Source organism: Takifugu flavidus, chromosome 9, assembly GCF_003711565.1.
Source record: "Takifugu flavidus isolate HTHZ2018 chromosome 9, ASM371156v2, whole genome shotgun sequence".
Lineage (NCBI taxonomy): Eukaryota > Metazoa > Chordata > Actinopteri > Tetraodontiformes > Tetraodontidae > Takifugu > Takifugu flavidus.
The window spans coordinates 13,757,567-13,773,083 of NC_079528.1; the positions used below are offsets into that span (position 1 = coordinate 13,757,567).

General features: G+C 45.2%; 1 protein-coding gene across 6 annotated transcripts; it reads left to right on the top strand.

Annotated features, from left to right (window-relative positions):
* Positions 1-3,283: 3,283 nt before the first annotated feature.
* pcdh10b (protocadherin 10b) lies at positions 3,284-15,294 on the top strand. 6 transcript variants are annotated; one of them, XM_057043262.1, is made up of 6 exons: positions 3,284-6,311; positions 7,011-7,069; positions 7,310-7,416; positions 11,407-11,564; positions 11,693-11,775; positions 13,912-15,294. In XM_057043262.1, the coding sequence occupies exons 1-5, from the start codon at positions 3,798-3,800 to the stop codon at positions 11,741-11,743; spliced, it is 2,889 nt and encodes a 962-aa protein (XP_056899242.1). In that variant the 5' UTR covers positions 3,284-3,797; the 3' UTR covers positions 11,744-11,775; positions 13,912-15,294. The 6 variants fall into 6 exon arrangements, 5 of the variants coding, with proteins under 5 accessions (XP_056899242.1, XP_056899239.1, XP_056899241.1 ...); XM_057043259.1 differs by having other exon boundaries at positions 11,407-11,775; XM_057043261.1 differs by lacking the exon at positions 11,693-11,775.
* The last annotated feature ends 223 nt before the right edge of the window (positions 15,295-15,517 follow it).

Consider the following 15,517-nt stretch of genomic DNA (forward strand, 5'->3'; position numbering starts at 1 on the left):
ACACCAGCCTCTGTTGGCTCCGCTGTCGGACAAGTGTTGGCCCTCGGCCCAGAGCCCGGCCCTCCCATAACCGGGAACCTTTTGTTCTAACAAGCATTGTGCTGGTCTGACACGATGAGGGGACGAATAACAGTTTGAGGCTAAATATAGACCGGAATTTATTGGGATTTAACAAGATTTCCAAAAAGTGGCTTTATATTTTGTTACCTTTGTACACTTTAACTTTAGTAGTTAGTACCGGTAAATCACGCACATCGACCCTGTTTTCCTGTTGTAGTAGTTGTCAAAGCAGCTCCTCTGTCCGTGGATTGATTTTCTTTTCCAATTGAGGCCTGGTAATCTGTCCTTGTGGTCCTGTTAACATGCGTTGGTCCTCCACAGCTTTTGTTGATATAGCTCCTCAAAGAATCATCCCAAGGTTCTCAGCATATGGGACACAAAGACCCTTTGAAATGCGAAACCTGGGAGCTGTGGTCTTCCTCTATTAACGACCTTGAATGAGGTCAGTTTTGACGAAAGTTCAGATCTCCAAATTCATCTGAAATAATAATTAGTTAGATGAATAGATTCTTCTCCTTGTTTCACCCCCTGAGTATCTTTCATACTTCTTTGTCTTCACATCTATTTACTCCATCTTCCTCGTGGCTCCAGACATCATGTAAAGGCCGTGAGAGACGGAGATGTGTGTATTATGGGTGGCTTGTTCAGGAAAAGAAAACCCACTGGGTGGTTCTTTCAAAGATGAAGAGTTTTTTGTAACGGAGCGGTCAGACGATCGTCTCCTCTGATATGCAAATGTGAGAGAGACACCGCAGGAGTGCCTCCACCTGTGAGGGACATTGTGCTTTTGTTCAACAGAGACAAAACCTGCTGGTTACAGATGTGATGACCCTCTGCTGTTCTATAAAATTCAATAAAAGGCTCTTTCTGCTGCTCTGATAGTCTTATAAGGAGGTTGCTGCGGGGCACTGTTTTACAATGCTCATCCGTTTTATTCCACACTCAGCTCCAATCTTCCTCCGTTTGACGCTCATTATTTTTATACGCTAAAGGACAGCAATAATTGGAAGGGTGCTCAACCTTAAATACGACTCCATTTTAATCAACAGCTGTTTGCTGATGTGTCCGTGTGTGTGAACGTGTCACTGTATAATCATATTAGCCTCACATATTTGTAATCATATTGAGTTATTGTTCATGGCTGTGAAAGTGATTTCTGTGTTCATCACCGCCGACCATATGCATGTGCACGTATACCGGGTCCACGTACCCCTCCCTTCGCCAGCTCCTGTTCTGACATTGATGCATGTCTGGCTGCACCATTGACTTGATGGAGCTTGATTTACAATATCTCTTTCTGCAGACAATTGATGTTTCTCCTCCAGTGGTGTGTTCTGAGGAGTCCTGACAGCTTGCAGACAGCATGAATGCACTGATGTTGCAACGTATGTGTCTGTCTTTCGCTCATTCAAGCGCGTGCATGTGAATATGTCTCAGCACAGCTGACAGGGGAAGGGTGGAGGACGCAAACCACCCCGGGTGTCCACGCAGCGGTCAGGTGGGTGTAGTACCGTAGTTGGTCGACAGGGGGAACTCACGATCTGACTGGAGTATACGTAAAAATGTATTTTATAGATATATAGATTCTACAACACTGTGAAGTCCTTATGAAAACTGAAACAGAAACATCTTTTAGAAATGAAAAATGAATAGTAATCATAATTTTGTTTCGAATATTCCCTTTATGAATCTTATCTGTGCCCTCTGGTGATGGTCAAAATTCAATGAATTAAAATGTTTATTTTCAGGAAATATTTTTCTGTATTGATCAGAATGAACAATTTTTTGGTTTTTGCTTTGGGCGGGAATGATGATTTTGATGAAGCTAGTTGAAGAGCAGTAGGAAATTCCATCTTTGAATTTGTTTTTAACATATGTTGCAGTTAGATGCTCATAAATCATGCCATTATCATAATACAAGCCATGTCTATATGATATAAGCAATATGTCACACTCTTGGTTGTCTCTCTTCACTGAGCAGTTAGTGATCAAATAACTTCAGTTTCCTGACTGAAACATCAATTCAAAGTCACCTCATGATGCTTAACATAAGCAAGTTAAAGTGAAGGCCAAGGTTTTTAAATGATCAATTAATGTCATTTTTAATTAAGACATTATCAATTAATTGAGTCATTAATTAAAGTAATTCCCTGTAGACCCTCGGTGTTCACATTGTGGCTCCTATCTAATTTTATTATGATAGAATGTAGATGTTTAAGTTAATTTCTATGATGCATGAACCCAGGTTGAGCTGCCATTGTTTACTATGTGAATGCGCCTTAAAGAGATCACAGAGGATGAAGCTGATCACAATCGCAGGCCACTTTTCTTCCCTCTGCTATTGTCCTATTCTGTCTGTTTCACCAATAGTTCACATAAATCCTTTTGAGGCTTCTATAGCTTGAAATGGGTGTATGGTCTTACATTTAATGCTGTAATGAAAACAAACAACTTTATGTGGACTTTATGTGTATTTATGTGGGAGAGCAGAACAACTCATGGTCACTTATACATTATCTGCTGCACTCAGCCTTATTCAGGATTCCATACAGACACATAGATCTATTCTCTTTTATCACATACTGCTTTATGAGTTCAAACCAAATAATAGCCAGACATTGTTATTCTGCTTCATCTTTTCGTGTTATATAGATATCACCTTAAATTCAATAATAATTCACCTTAGAGTAAACCGATTTCAGCAAATTAGACCACTAGGGGTCGCATGAAGTCCGCAAATCAGCCTCCCTCGGCACTAAAGGGTGGACGAGAGTTAATAACGTTACCACAACTAGGTGGAATTATTGTTTTAAGACCATGTGAATGGCGCATCATCCTTTAAATATATATAACTCCGTTTGCATACATTGACAAGAGCCTTCCAGTCTACCGTACAGCCAGGTCCGTCCCCCTACATATAATACCACATGACCCAGTTTAATCATCAATTTGTTTATTATATGAGGCTGGGCTACAGTGTTAAAGTCATAAATGTACAGTTTTATTATTATCATGCCGAGTCTGCTTTGTTTTGCGTCATTTCGTCCCAACAGTCAGGCTTTAGACGAGATGGAGCGAGAGAGGCAGAGCGCAGTGGGAGAGAGTCGGGGCCCTGCGCGCTTTGACTGACAGCCCCGATATCCAATCAATAGAGAGCGCTCACCGTGATTTGCAGCCGCGGGAGCCGCGAGGGGGAGGTGCAATGCGGCCAAAAAAGCGAATAACTGAGTGAACAGCGTCAGTGGAGTGGAGGTGACCGCAGTGAGGGAAAAAGGTTCCAAGACGACACACAGCCAGAAAAAACAGGACTTGTCTTGAAATACTACCTATTATGAAAAATGGATATGTCTAAAGAGTGCTTGAATTTCGTCTTTTTTTAGATGGATTATCCATTCTTTTTTTCCCCAGAACTCTTTTTCATTCTGGCTCCATCACTCCAGTAGCGCTGCGCTTCATTGGAATGTGCGCTGATCGCAGCCCGGACGCGTCTGAAAACCTGTCTAGAGAAGCTAGAATAGACGGGGAAAGGGGCTCCAGGCATCATCAAAAGTCTTTTAATTCCCTACATTGTCTGAGTTTTAACGGGACACATTTACCGTAGCGCTGCACACACTTTTACGCATTTTGAGACTTTTGCGCTCGGACTGAAATGGTGATGGGGGCTGAAATTGTGCCCTCTAACACAAGATAATACGGTTTATTTTCGTTTTTCCAAACCAAAGTGCACTTTTTCGGCAATGATTGTGTTTTTGATTTTGTTGTGCATCACGGATGGAGTGCTTTCTCAGATACGTTATTCTGTGCCGGAGGAGGCGGACCATGGCACTCTCGTCGGGAATATCGCCGAGGACCTCGGCCTAGACCTTACCAAACTGGCGTCCCGACGATTCCAGGTTGTACCAAGTTCTCGGACACCCTACCTTGAAGTAAACCTGGAGAATGGCGTGCTGTTTGTTAAAGAAAAAATCGACAGGGAGCAGATCTGCAAGCAGACCGCGACCTGTCAGCTCAACATGGAAGTCTTCTTGGAGAACCCGCTGGAACTGTTTCGTGTTGAAATAGAAGTGGTGGACATTAACGACAACCCGCCTAGCTTCCCGGAGACAGACATAACGGTGGAGATCTCAGAGAGTGCCACCCCGGGCACTCGCTTTCCGTTGGAGAGCGCATTCGACCCGGACGTCGGTTCTAACGCGTTACGCACGTACGATATCACCACAAACAACTACTTTTATGTTGACGTACAGACGCAAACGGACGGGAACAAGTTTGCAGAACTTGTCCTGGAAAAGCCACTCGATCGGGAACAGCAGGCTGCGCACAGGTACGTACTGACTGCGGTGGACGGCGGTCAGCCACCTCGGACTGGCACCGCGCTCCTGGTAGTCAGAGTGTTGGACTCCAACGACAACGTCCCGGTTTTCGACCAGCCCGTCTACACTGTCAGCCTGTCGGAGAACGCACCGGTGGGCACGCTGGTCATACAACTCAACGCCACCGATATGGACGAGGGATTAAACGGGGAAATCGTTTATTCGTTCAGTAACCACATTTCCAACCGCGTAAAGGACCTGTTCAGCATAGACCCGCGCACCGGGCGCATCGAGGTGCGCGGGGAGGTGGATTTCGAGGAGAGCAGCCTGTATCAAATCTTCGTCCAGGCCAAGGACCTGGGGCCAAATGCCATCCCCGCGCACTGTAAAGTCCTCGTCAAAGTGTCCGACGTGAACGACAACGCGCCGGAGATTACATTCAGCACCGTCACCGAGTCAGTGAGCGAAAAAGCAGCTCCCGGCACCGTCATCGCGCTGCTGAGTGTGACGGACAAGGACGCAGAGGAAAATGGACAAATTCACGTGGAACTGCTCGGCGAAGTCCCCTTCAAATTAAAATCCTCCTTTAGGAACTACTTCACCATAATAACAGACGGACCTTTGAACCGGGAGCAGGCAGACTCGTACTCCGTCACCGTGGTCGCACGGGATAAAGGGACGCCCTCTCTGGCCACCAGCAAGTCGATTCGAGTCCAAGTGTCCGACGAGAACGACAACTCACCCACATTTACGCAGAGCATATACGATGTGTATGTAACAGAGAACAACGTGCCAGGGGCGTACATACATGCCGTCTCGGCTCTGGACCCCGACGCCGGACAAAATGCGCTCATCAGTTACTCCATATTAGAGTGCAACATTCAGGGCATGTCGGTCAAAACCTACGTGTCCATCAACGAAGAGACCGGATATCTGTATGCACTCAGGTCATTTGATTATGAGCTGCTCAAGGATTTCACATTCATGGTCCAGGCCAGAGATGCAGGCACCCCTCCGCTCAGCTCCAACGCCACGGTCAAAGTGATCATCGTGGATCAGAACGACAACCCTCCGCTGGTGCTGGCCCCTCTGGGGAAGAACGGCACAGCCAAGGAGCCCCTGCCCCGCTCCGCCGAGCCGGGCTACCTGGTCACCCGCATTGTGGCAATGGATGCAGACGACGGCGAGAACGCGCGCCTTTCCTACAGTATTTTGAGAGGGAATGAAAACGGCATGTTCAGGATGGACTGGAGAACAGGGGAGCTGCGGACGGCGAGGCGCGTGTCAGCCAAGCGGGATCCCCACCAGCTGTATGATTTGATGATTGAGGTGAGAGATCACGGCCAGCCACCGTTGTCCTCCAGTGCCAGCATTCAGGTGATGCTGGTGGACAGCGTGGTCGAAGGCCGCGGCAGCGGAGACCGTAGAGGCACTACAAAGGCTAAGGACGGCAGCCTGGATCTCACCCTCATACTCATCATTGCCCTGGGCTCCGTCTCTTTTATCTTCCTCCTGGTCATGATTGTGCTCGCTGTGCGCTGCCAGAAGGACAAAAAACTCAACATTTACACTTGTCTGACGAGCGATTGTTGTATGAGCTGCAGCTCCTGCTGCTCACGGCAGGGACGTGCTCGCAAGAAAAAGCTCAGCAAGTCAGATATAATGCTAGTGCAAAGCACCGGCAATGTCAGCGGGGCCGGTACAGCTCAAGTCCCAGTAGAAGAATCAGGGAGCTTTGGCTCACACCATCAAAACCAGAACTATTGCTACCAGGTATGTTTGACTCCAGAGTCTGCCAAAACTGACCTCATGTTCCTAAAGCCGTGTAGTCCGTCTAGGAGCACAGACACCGATCACAATCCATGTGGTGCCATAGTGACAGGGTACACAGACCAGCAGCCTGACATCATATCAAATGGCAGCATTTTATCAAACGAGGTAAGAGTCTTTCTCACATCCTCCATTTCTATTCAAGAGCAGCATGTCCTAAACCAGGCCCCTGTGGCCAGACCGCCCTATTAATCCTGTAAAGTCTGCCTGTTTGAAGCACTACAGTACATTTATTACTAACAGGATTCGGCGGCCATTTCCATCCTGTATTTTCATTTGCATTACCCCAGTTAGTAGCAACAACCTAATCAGATTTTCAGATTTATCCCAGAACAGAAACTTAATCATTTAGAATGACAAAAGCCCCACTGGAGGCTCAGCCGTTAGCGTCATCACTGTGCTCCAGCCATGAAACAGCAAATATTGCATGTTAGAAAAAACCCCCAACTCATTTAAAAACTCAAGTACTGAAAATTGGTCATATTGAATCAGAGGCTGCTGGTTACCATCACTATATTTGCACGTTTGTGTGTCTGAAGAACTGTACTTCCCTCCGTCCCACTAAATGTGCATGTCCCCACTCATTGGCATTGGTACATGTATTCATTCCACTCGCAATGTGTCTGCGAAGACCCCCACCTGTAGGGAAGCTCAGCTTCACAAACACTCAGTTGCTCAGTAAGAAACGTGTAAGCTAAGCTAATGTGTGAGTTAAAGCCCTTTTTGGCTCGGTGGTCCCGACTCATGGTGTGTTGTACTAATTGCAAACGATGCTTCAAAGACTGTAACGGCGCCTTTCTCTTTTAGACCAAACACCAGCGCACTGAACTCACCTACCTTGTTGACAGGCCGAGACGTGTCAACAGGTAAGCAGAAAATGTGTCTTACACACACACACACACACACACACACACACACACACACCACACACACACACACACACACACACACACACACACACACACATTCTCACCTTCATACTGTGCAAGGCCCTTTATTAATGTGACGATGATCCAGGTGATGAGCTGCGTTCAGGTGTAAATGGAGAAGTCGTCGCTGCTGCCTGATAAACGCATCTAAGTGCTCTCTGTGTTTGTCGCTTCCAGCTCAGCCTTTCAGGAGGCAGACCTGGTCAGCTCTAAAGACAGCGGTCATGGCGACAGCGAGCAGGGAGACAGCGACCACGACGCCACCAACCGTGGCCATTCCTCTGGTAAGAACCGACTTGCGCGTGACACTGCAGGCCCGCCTGTACTTTCATCTAATAAGTCGCGTCATTGGCTCTTTGGCTCCGTGCCTGGATCGACTGATTAGCATGTGGTCACTGTGGTTCCAGGAGCAGATTGTTGTCCGTGTCTCTGTTGCTCATGTTTGGAGTGTTCCTGCTCCCTTGCAGCACCCTGAAGGCCGGCAGACTAAAAGCTAGCTTTTAATTACAGTTTAGTTTGTATCTGCAGAACATGTGAGAACTTTGAGATAAGCTCTCTTGTGGTTCATTATCAAAACATAAATTACAATTGAAAAATCAACATTTATCTAGACACAAGCTTCATAAAGATAAAATATCTGTATATAAAAACCATATAACCCTAATCTTCTTGTCGTTACTTACAGTTTATCGATTGTTGTGCATTGTTGCACACTCATACTCTATAATCTAACTAAATTATTAATATAATTTTTAGATAATACGATGCTGTGGCCTCTGTTTCCATGATGAAACACATTTGAAATTTTTACTTTTCCCTGCGTCTCGGCTTGTTTCCCCTTTCCCGCTTGTCGGAGCCTCTCACATAATCTCTTTTTCTGCGTAATTGACACATAATCATTTAATATCGGCAGGAAGAACACAAACCCTGGTGCGGCTGTCTGTAAATATGTGGCGGGATTAGTGATGAGCGCGCTCCCAGAGCACAGTCCCTGGGTTCTGGCGACGGCTCGATGAGATGTGATGGGCGTTTTAATGAGGCCTAACTTGTACCACAGTGCTGGGAAGCGGACCAAATAGATTGTGGCGAAAAAACAGGAGATTCATTTGTTCATTTAATTAATCAGCTATCAGGAAGTGTTGCCTCTGTATGCTTCTCTCATCCTTGACTACAATCCTCCTTCAGCATCACCTGTTTTATTTTAAATTCTCCTTTCCCAAAGCAAAGCTTGCACAATAGTCTCTCACTGAGCGATGAATGCTGGTTCTGTGCCTTCGTTTGCTCACCGCGGATAACGTCTGACCAGCAGGGCCTCTATTATGGGCTTGGTTGTTGCTCCCAGTGTCACTCCAGCAGCTCTGGATACTTTTCCACCAGAATGAACTGCTTTCAGTCCCAATCATGACTGAAGCAACCAGGTGATTTATGTAAATGGAGCTGTCCTATTTCTAGAGCATTAGCATTTAATTTAAATGTTGCCAGCCAGCGGCCATATTGTGTTATGAATAGTCGCACACTGGCGTCCTAAAAGCAGGACTGGGTGTGAATTAACATTTTAGTCCAGGGTTTGGAGAACTGGATTGTTCTAAAGATTATAAAGTGAAGTGGCACTCAAACAGAACTTCTCCTGACTTTGAGTAACCTTGCTGCCACCAACCAGACACAGTTCCTCCGCTGAATTATTAACCAGATTAGAGCCTTTCAACGGATTATTTGTTGTGCATTAAATCTTTGTTTGATTAGGATAATTGATATTGTGGCTTACTGTTGGGTAATTCTGGACACAGTGCGAAAAAAAATGATGGGTTTAGTCTGCGGGCCCTAATTGAGTTTGTCAGCAGCGAGTGGAGTCAAATCACATCGGCGTCTAATGAATGCTAACGTTGAATAAACACGTGTCATTCATCGCAACAGTCTATTTACCTCCACTCTTTCCTGCCGCCATTTTCTGCCGCCTCAGGCTGTCACACACACACACACACACACACACACACACACACACACACACACACACACACACACACACACACACACACACACACACACACACACACACACCGAAATCCTAGATAAAGCCGTTTTGGGCTCTGCTGGGACTGACAGTGTCGGAGACACCGGAGGATTTGTATTAAAGGTCAACAGCAGGATTCATTTGATCAGAAGAAAAAAAATTCAGATGACAGTTTGTGGCGCGACGCTGCTGCAGTGGGAACGTGGCGGACCGGAGAGATGAAGAAATCCAGAGCACTGGCTGGCCATTTAACCATTCTCCCTTTTTGCTGTACCACCAGTATAAACTACTGATCATGCAACCAGCCATCATCTTAAAGGGAACATCTTGCCATGAACTATTTAAACCAATTATTTTAAGAACCAGTAAAATTAGACCTCTGGATATTCAGCACTCTATTGAACTTAAATAAACATTTATCTCTTATATTCATTCAGTCGCCCTCCCAAAGGTATGCATCCTATTTATTTGCACATATGTACAGATATCTACGCTGCCGCTGTTCTAACTTTCATAAACAAGCATTTCATTCTAAAACGAGACATTTCAATCGTCCATACAGCCAGCAGAACGGTGGCGCCCTCTGTGGCCGTCCAAGTCTCACCTACACGTATATTGATATGGGCACTATCAGGCACTTGGAGAAAATTGAGTTGAGGTCTTTATCCACTTTTTTATCCCCCCCAACACACACACCACTTCACTATCATCTTTCCCAGCTGCCGATGAATTCCCACTTACGTCTGCGCTCCGTGCTATCACCGTGGCAACAGTTCGCTGACCGGTAATTTATTTTTTTCCCCGACCTTCCGTACCAATTACCAAATGAAGGTTGTTATTCAGCGTTTGCGGTTGGCCCTCGTGAGCACAGCTGCTCCGATGAGACGGAGACGCGAGGGTCGATGGTGCTGCCCTGCGACTCTTTTCCCCTTTTGTCCGGCTGCTGGACACGTTGACGCGGCCGCCATCGATTGGCCAAGTGCAGAGTAAATCATTTTGCTGCTGGGCAAATCTTTGATCAGGTAACTGCTGATGAAAGCAGAAAATCGGGGCTTTACTTCCAACTTGTACTGACCATTTTAGCATTTCAATATTTGGCAGAGTAGTTCTCTCCCTTCAGGTTTCCCCCCTTCATATCACTCTGCTCTCATCCATTCTATCAGCCAGTCTGCTCTGGGCTGCTCATGTCCAGGCCCACAATAACTTGTTTCCTCATGCGAGAGGACATATTAAAATATAATGTGATGGTGTATTTATGGCATATTGATTAATATTTAATAAGAAACCCTCTCATTAGTGGACTGGGCACTTTTTCAAGCTGCCAGTGAGGCCAAGCCAAATTAATCTGCTTTGTAACAAAGCAAATTCCCCCTTTTGCTGTCCTCTTCAGACACACCAAAACAAAGACCGTGACACAGACACACGCGCACGTGCACACGCACGCCTCTACTGCTGCTTATAGGGATGGCTTCGGTCTTAGCCTAATCAGTCTGTATCCCGAGGGATTAGCAGCAGATAACCCGAGCTGGACAGTTCAGATTGTGGGTGCAAACAGCGACTCAGACACACGTACACTACAAGAGGATTTAGTTCCCAAATGCACGGGATCTAGGCACTACTGGGGAAAAAAAAAACATATGGGGCAATGAAAACACAATTTGTCTTAAGGCTTACACTTGGCCCACATAGCGGCGCTGAAAAACATACGATTCCCGCTCACGCTGTTTTGTTTTGCGGTTCTCTTGTAAAGAATCCTGTCAGTCGACCCCCTAAAAATAAAGCAAAAAAACAAAATGTTCAAGCCCCGTTTAGTCACGCCGAGGCCTGAAGCCTGTAACAACGGCAAGAGTTGCAAATGGGGTGAGACCGGCAGTTTGAGACTGTAAGTCAGTACGACTGAGGTCTGGGTTCAGGTCAGCGCACCCTGATTCTTTCAAGGCAACTTTGCTGGCAAGTCTTGGAAAGACTGTAGCGATCCCACAAACCCTGTCAACACATACTGCACACACACACCCACACACACACGCGGTATATAAGGTTTGGGGCAACAGTTTTGTTTGGGGGGGTGTTAATCTCCTTTTTTCATACATTTAAATGTTAAATCTGATGGCTGAAGATTTGAGAAGACACACACACTTCATCTATCCAGAATCAATGACAATTTCATGGGAAGGGGGGGCGAGAGAGTGTTGTCGTCTGTGTTTACCTGTATCTTTGTCACATGATGCAGACTGAATCCCATCTTTGCTGCTCATCTGTGCAGGTGCTGATCTCTTCTCTAACTGCACTGAGGAGTGTAAGGCGCTGGGCCACTCTGACCGCTGCTGGATGCCAAGCTTCATGCCTTCCGACGGGCGCCAGGGTCCCGACTACCGCAGCAACCTGCACGTGCCCGGCATGGACTCAGTCCCAGACACAGAGGTATTTGAATGCCCCGAGCAAACGGCTGATAAGTCATTCTCCACCTTTGGCAAAGAGACGCCCTTAAGACAGCAGCACCTCCACCCCCACCAAAACCACCACCATCTCCTCAAATCTCCCCACCTCAGACGCTTTCAAGGCTCCATAGAGAGGAAAGAGTTGGAAACATTTCTTCCTAGCGCCAGAGCACCTTATAAGCCAGCTTTTTTAAGTGAGTATTGTGTTGGAAGTACTCGTCCTGCTCTCTGATCTGCTGATCCAATTTGGTGAAAAAAAACTAACGTTAACGCTAAATTGGCGAACAAAAAAAGCATGTTTTCATGATTCCCCCACCTGACAGTCCTCCTTTCAGAGTGTTTTACTAACTCTTCCCTCTTTCTTAACATTGCCATTATCTCTCATGCTAATGATCTCCACACACGCACGCACACACTCAGTGTATAAACATTTGTGAACTATAGGTTGTTCTTGTGTGGGTGTGGATGTGAGCAGGCAGGCAACGTGTCATTACAGCTAAGTGCTCGCTGTCATGTAAGAAACAGCGGATGTTGCACGGTGCACAGCAACGCACGAGTTCAAAGCAAGAACAAAAAGAGTCAGGCAGCTTCATTATCATCCAAAGATCAACGGCTCACTTTTAGATTATTGACAAATAATATAATTCCCTCCGAACCGACTGTTTCTAAAGGCTCATCCAAACACCTCAAAGAATTCCTCCTGAATGCTTAATGACTCCGCGCAATTTGTAGATAATGGCAGATTATGAAGATAAGCAGTGTGTAACAAGTGCTCTTTTCTGATCGTTCAACACAGCTTGCAGGAATTGTCGGTGCAACAGTCACTCTGCCTTTCACAAATGAAGCTTTTAATCATTTAGTGTACTTTTTTTGGCATATCTCGGAGCAGAAAGCAAAATGAACCGGAACCAATTGTCAGATTAGAATTTCGGAATCTCGACAAAAGAATTTTTTTGTCATGAAAACTTAGAATGGCAATCTGGTTTTATATGATTTGCAGTCAGGGTGGAATTAGCTAGCTGACCCAGCACCCTCTGGCTAAGGACCTCTGATTTTACATGGAGCATTTCCTAGCTGGCTCCCACATTCTTAGCATTGCCTTGCATGTGGGTGTCACAGGAACCAAGTACTGGGGATACTTTTACCTGTAAAATAGAACCCAGGGTCCTGCAGTGACATAATTGGTCTCTAACACTAATAATCTAACACTAAAGAAATATGAAAAATATTTCTCTCTGCGACTCGTTGGCATCATTACATGCCAGCTCCTAGTGGTGATGTGAACATAGGAGAGTGAGCTCTTATGGGATGAATAGTTTCTATGATTGATTTTCTTTACTCCTTAAAATTTTTCTTTTGTTACCAGTAGATCCACAATATACCCAGTTTAATTTAAACGATACGCATTCATACGCCTCTTAGCAGAAGGCACTACTCTATACACCCAAGGATTTTGACCTTGATTTAGACCTCCTGCTAGCGCTCATAGACATTTAGTTTATTGTGTGGTTGTTTTAATTCTCACATTAACGTATCATGGGTGGAAGATGGGATATTGCTGTGTTTCCCAGGAACACTACCGCTCAGTCCTCAGGAAAAGTAGATCACTGTGGCCCTTATGCTAATAAGTTTAGCGATGGCAGTGGGGGTGGTGGATAATGGCTGAGAGGGAAAGAAAGAAGATGGGATGGGGAAGAGAAGATGGGAGGGGTAGAAGGGATAGAATGATGATACCAAGAGGCCAAAGCTCCCTAATCTGATCAAGTAAACCACTGATACACAGAGACTCTTTTGTCCCGGGAGGGGCAGGCCTGGGCCTGAGCCTGGCCTGGGGGTCAGTGTCGGGTGGGGTGCGGAAGGGGAGGAGATCAGGGGCGTTGATAGGCAGAACTGAATGGTTATCGTCACCAAACTCAGACAACACTGAAGGTATTGGGGGGTGGGGGGCTCGTTAAGGCTCGGAGTCCCCTTTTGTTGTTGTCCTAAATAAATTGGCCATGCAATATTCCCCAGTTCACACCCCTCTTCAGTGCCACCATTCCCATGCACCCCCACCCCAAGCACACAGTCACACAGACATTATCATGTTATGCATGAACCATTTCACTGGAGTGAATAAAAACCGGCTGGGATGTGAGACTTCCTGCTTGTTACTGCCCATGTGACCCGTCTAATTCTATGTGAATGCATCCAGTAATTTTCTTAAATTCCTTTTTGTTTCTGTCATCCTTCCCAGACAAACTCCTGACAACCCCCCCCCCCCCCGTTTTTCCCCTCTCAGACACACACCAGAGTTAACTGGGCTTTTTGTTTTTCTCTGCTTCTTACAGCGAGGAAAAGGGTTTGCTAGCTCCTTTCGAGTGGACATTCCAGAGACCGCGTGACTTTGCACAATCATCCCTTCATAACCACAGCTGTAAAAAAAATAGTGATTAAAAAAAAATTAAAAAAGCATCAGTTCTCAAACTTTCCTACCCTTCCTGCTCTCACCCCCTCCTCCCCCGATGGAGACATTTAAATGAAAAGACTCCACTCAACATGAGGAATAACCCCTCTGGGGACTGAGAAGTCCCTTCTTTCCGGAATTCTTTGGAGCGCTGCTGGGCTTTGGAGGAACCCCGCCCTGATAGAAACTTAAGGGGGCTTAAGGGGACGGAGAAATCCACACAGATAGATGAACGGCCTTACCAAAAGGACCCCACAGTCTCAGCAGGACTGAGAACAGATGAGGAGGGAGGACACTCACGATTCAAAGACGCTGGGCTGGACAATGGCCTCAAGGTCTTTTTCCAATCTGCGTGTGCCTGTTTACAGCTCTGATGTATAAAGCAAATCTCCACAAGGACTACGCGCGTGTTAAAAAAAAAGAACCGAAACAAGAGCCACTCTGAGAAACCGCCACTGAGCCCTTTAGGTGTTTCTACTCACAGGAAGACGCCAAAATGTACAGGAGAATCTGTGTGCATTTTAAAATGCAAATACGTTTTAGAGTTGTTGTTTTTTTTTTCTTTTAAATTTGTTTGTGTGGTCAGAAATCTCTCTCTTCAATCTTCTTCAAGCTTTGTGGACAGGATCTTTATTTTTTTAATTGTTTTTTTTTTTTTTTAATTTCTTTCTTGCTTTGGGTAATGGTTTGTTCACCTTTTTGTGGGCTTGGTCCATGTTTGACCTACACTTTTCTGATTCTGGGACATCGAGTAGTTTCTATTATGTGTGAGAAGTGTTTACTGTACTCTTTTAAGAAGTTTCAAGCTGAATATAAAACTATATATAAATATCTATCTACTTATTCTGGAGGTGTGCTATCTGTTTGCTGGGTTGCACCTTCTGATTCCTTTAGCTTTGGTCTAAGAATCCCTCAAGGAGGCATTTTGTTTTTACCAGTGGGAGAATCAGAGACGGAACAGCCTTAGCAGATGTAAAAGTTCTGATTGTATGTCATTATTACTGTTTTGTTTTCACTTTGGAATATTGCTGAACATCTTGTCTATGAATAAAAAAGGACATCATAATTTAGACTGAAATCCATGGTAATTCTGTGTCATTGTAACCAAAATGTTAAGGAGCTGTCTTAAAAGAAAGAAGGCAAAAACGTGGCTAAATACAAAGGCGTTGTACACAGTGTAGTTGGATCCAGTATACACACATTATTTTCTCACATATTAAAAACACAAACACACCAATATGGCAACAATAAACTGAAAAATGGTCAACTCATGTGTCTTTTTTATTTTGAATAGAAGGTAAATGTGTGCTATGTCTTCTAATTCTGAACTCATTTGAAAGCAGAAGTGCTGCAAAACACATTTTATGTCAGACCAGGTGTGCAAAAAAACAAAACAGAAAAAAACAGCTCTATTTTGAGGCATTTAAAGAACGTTTAAGTTTGAAGGAAGAAAAAGACCCAGAGAGTAAACAGTAATAACATCAATGCAG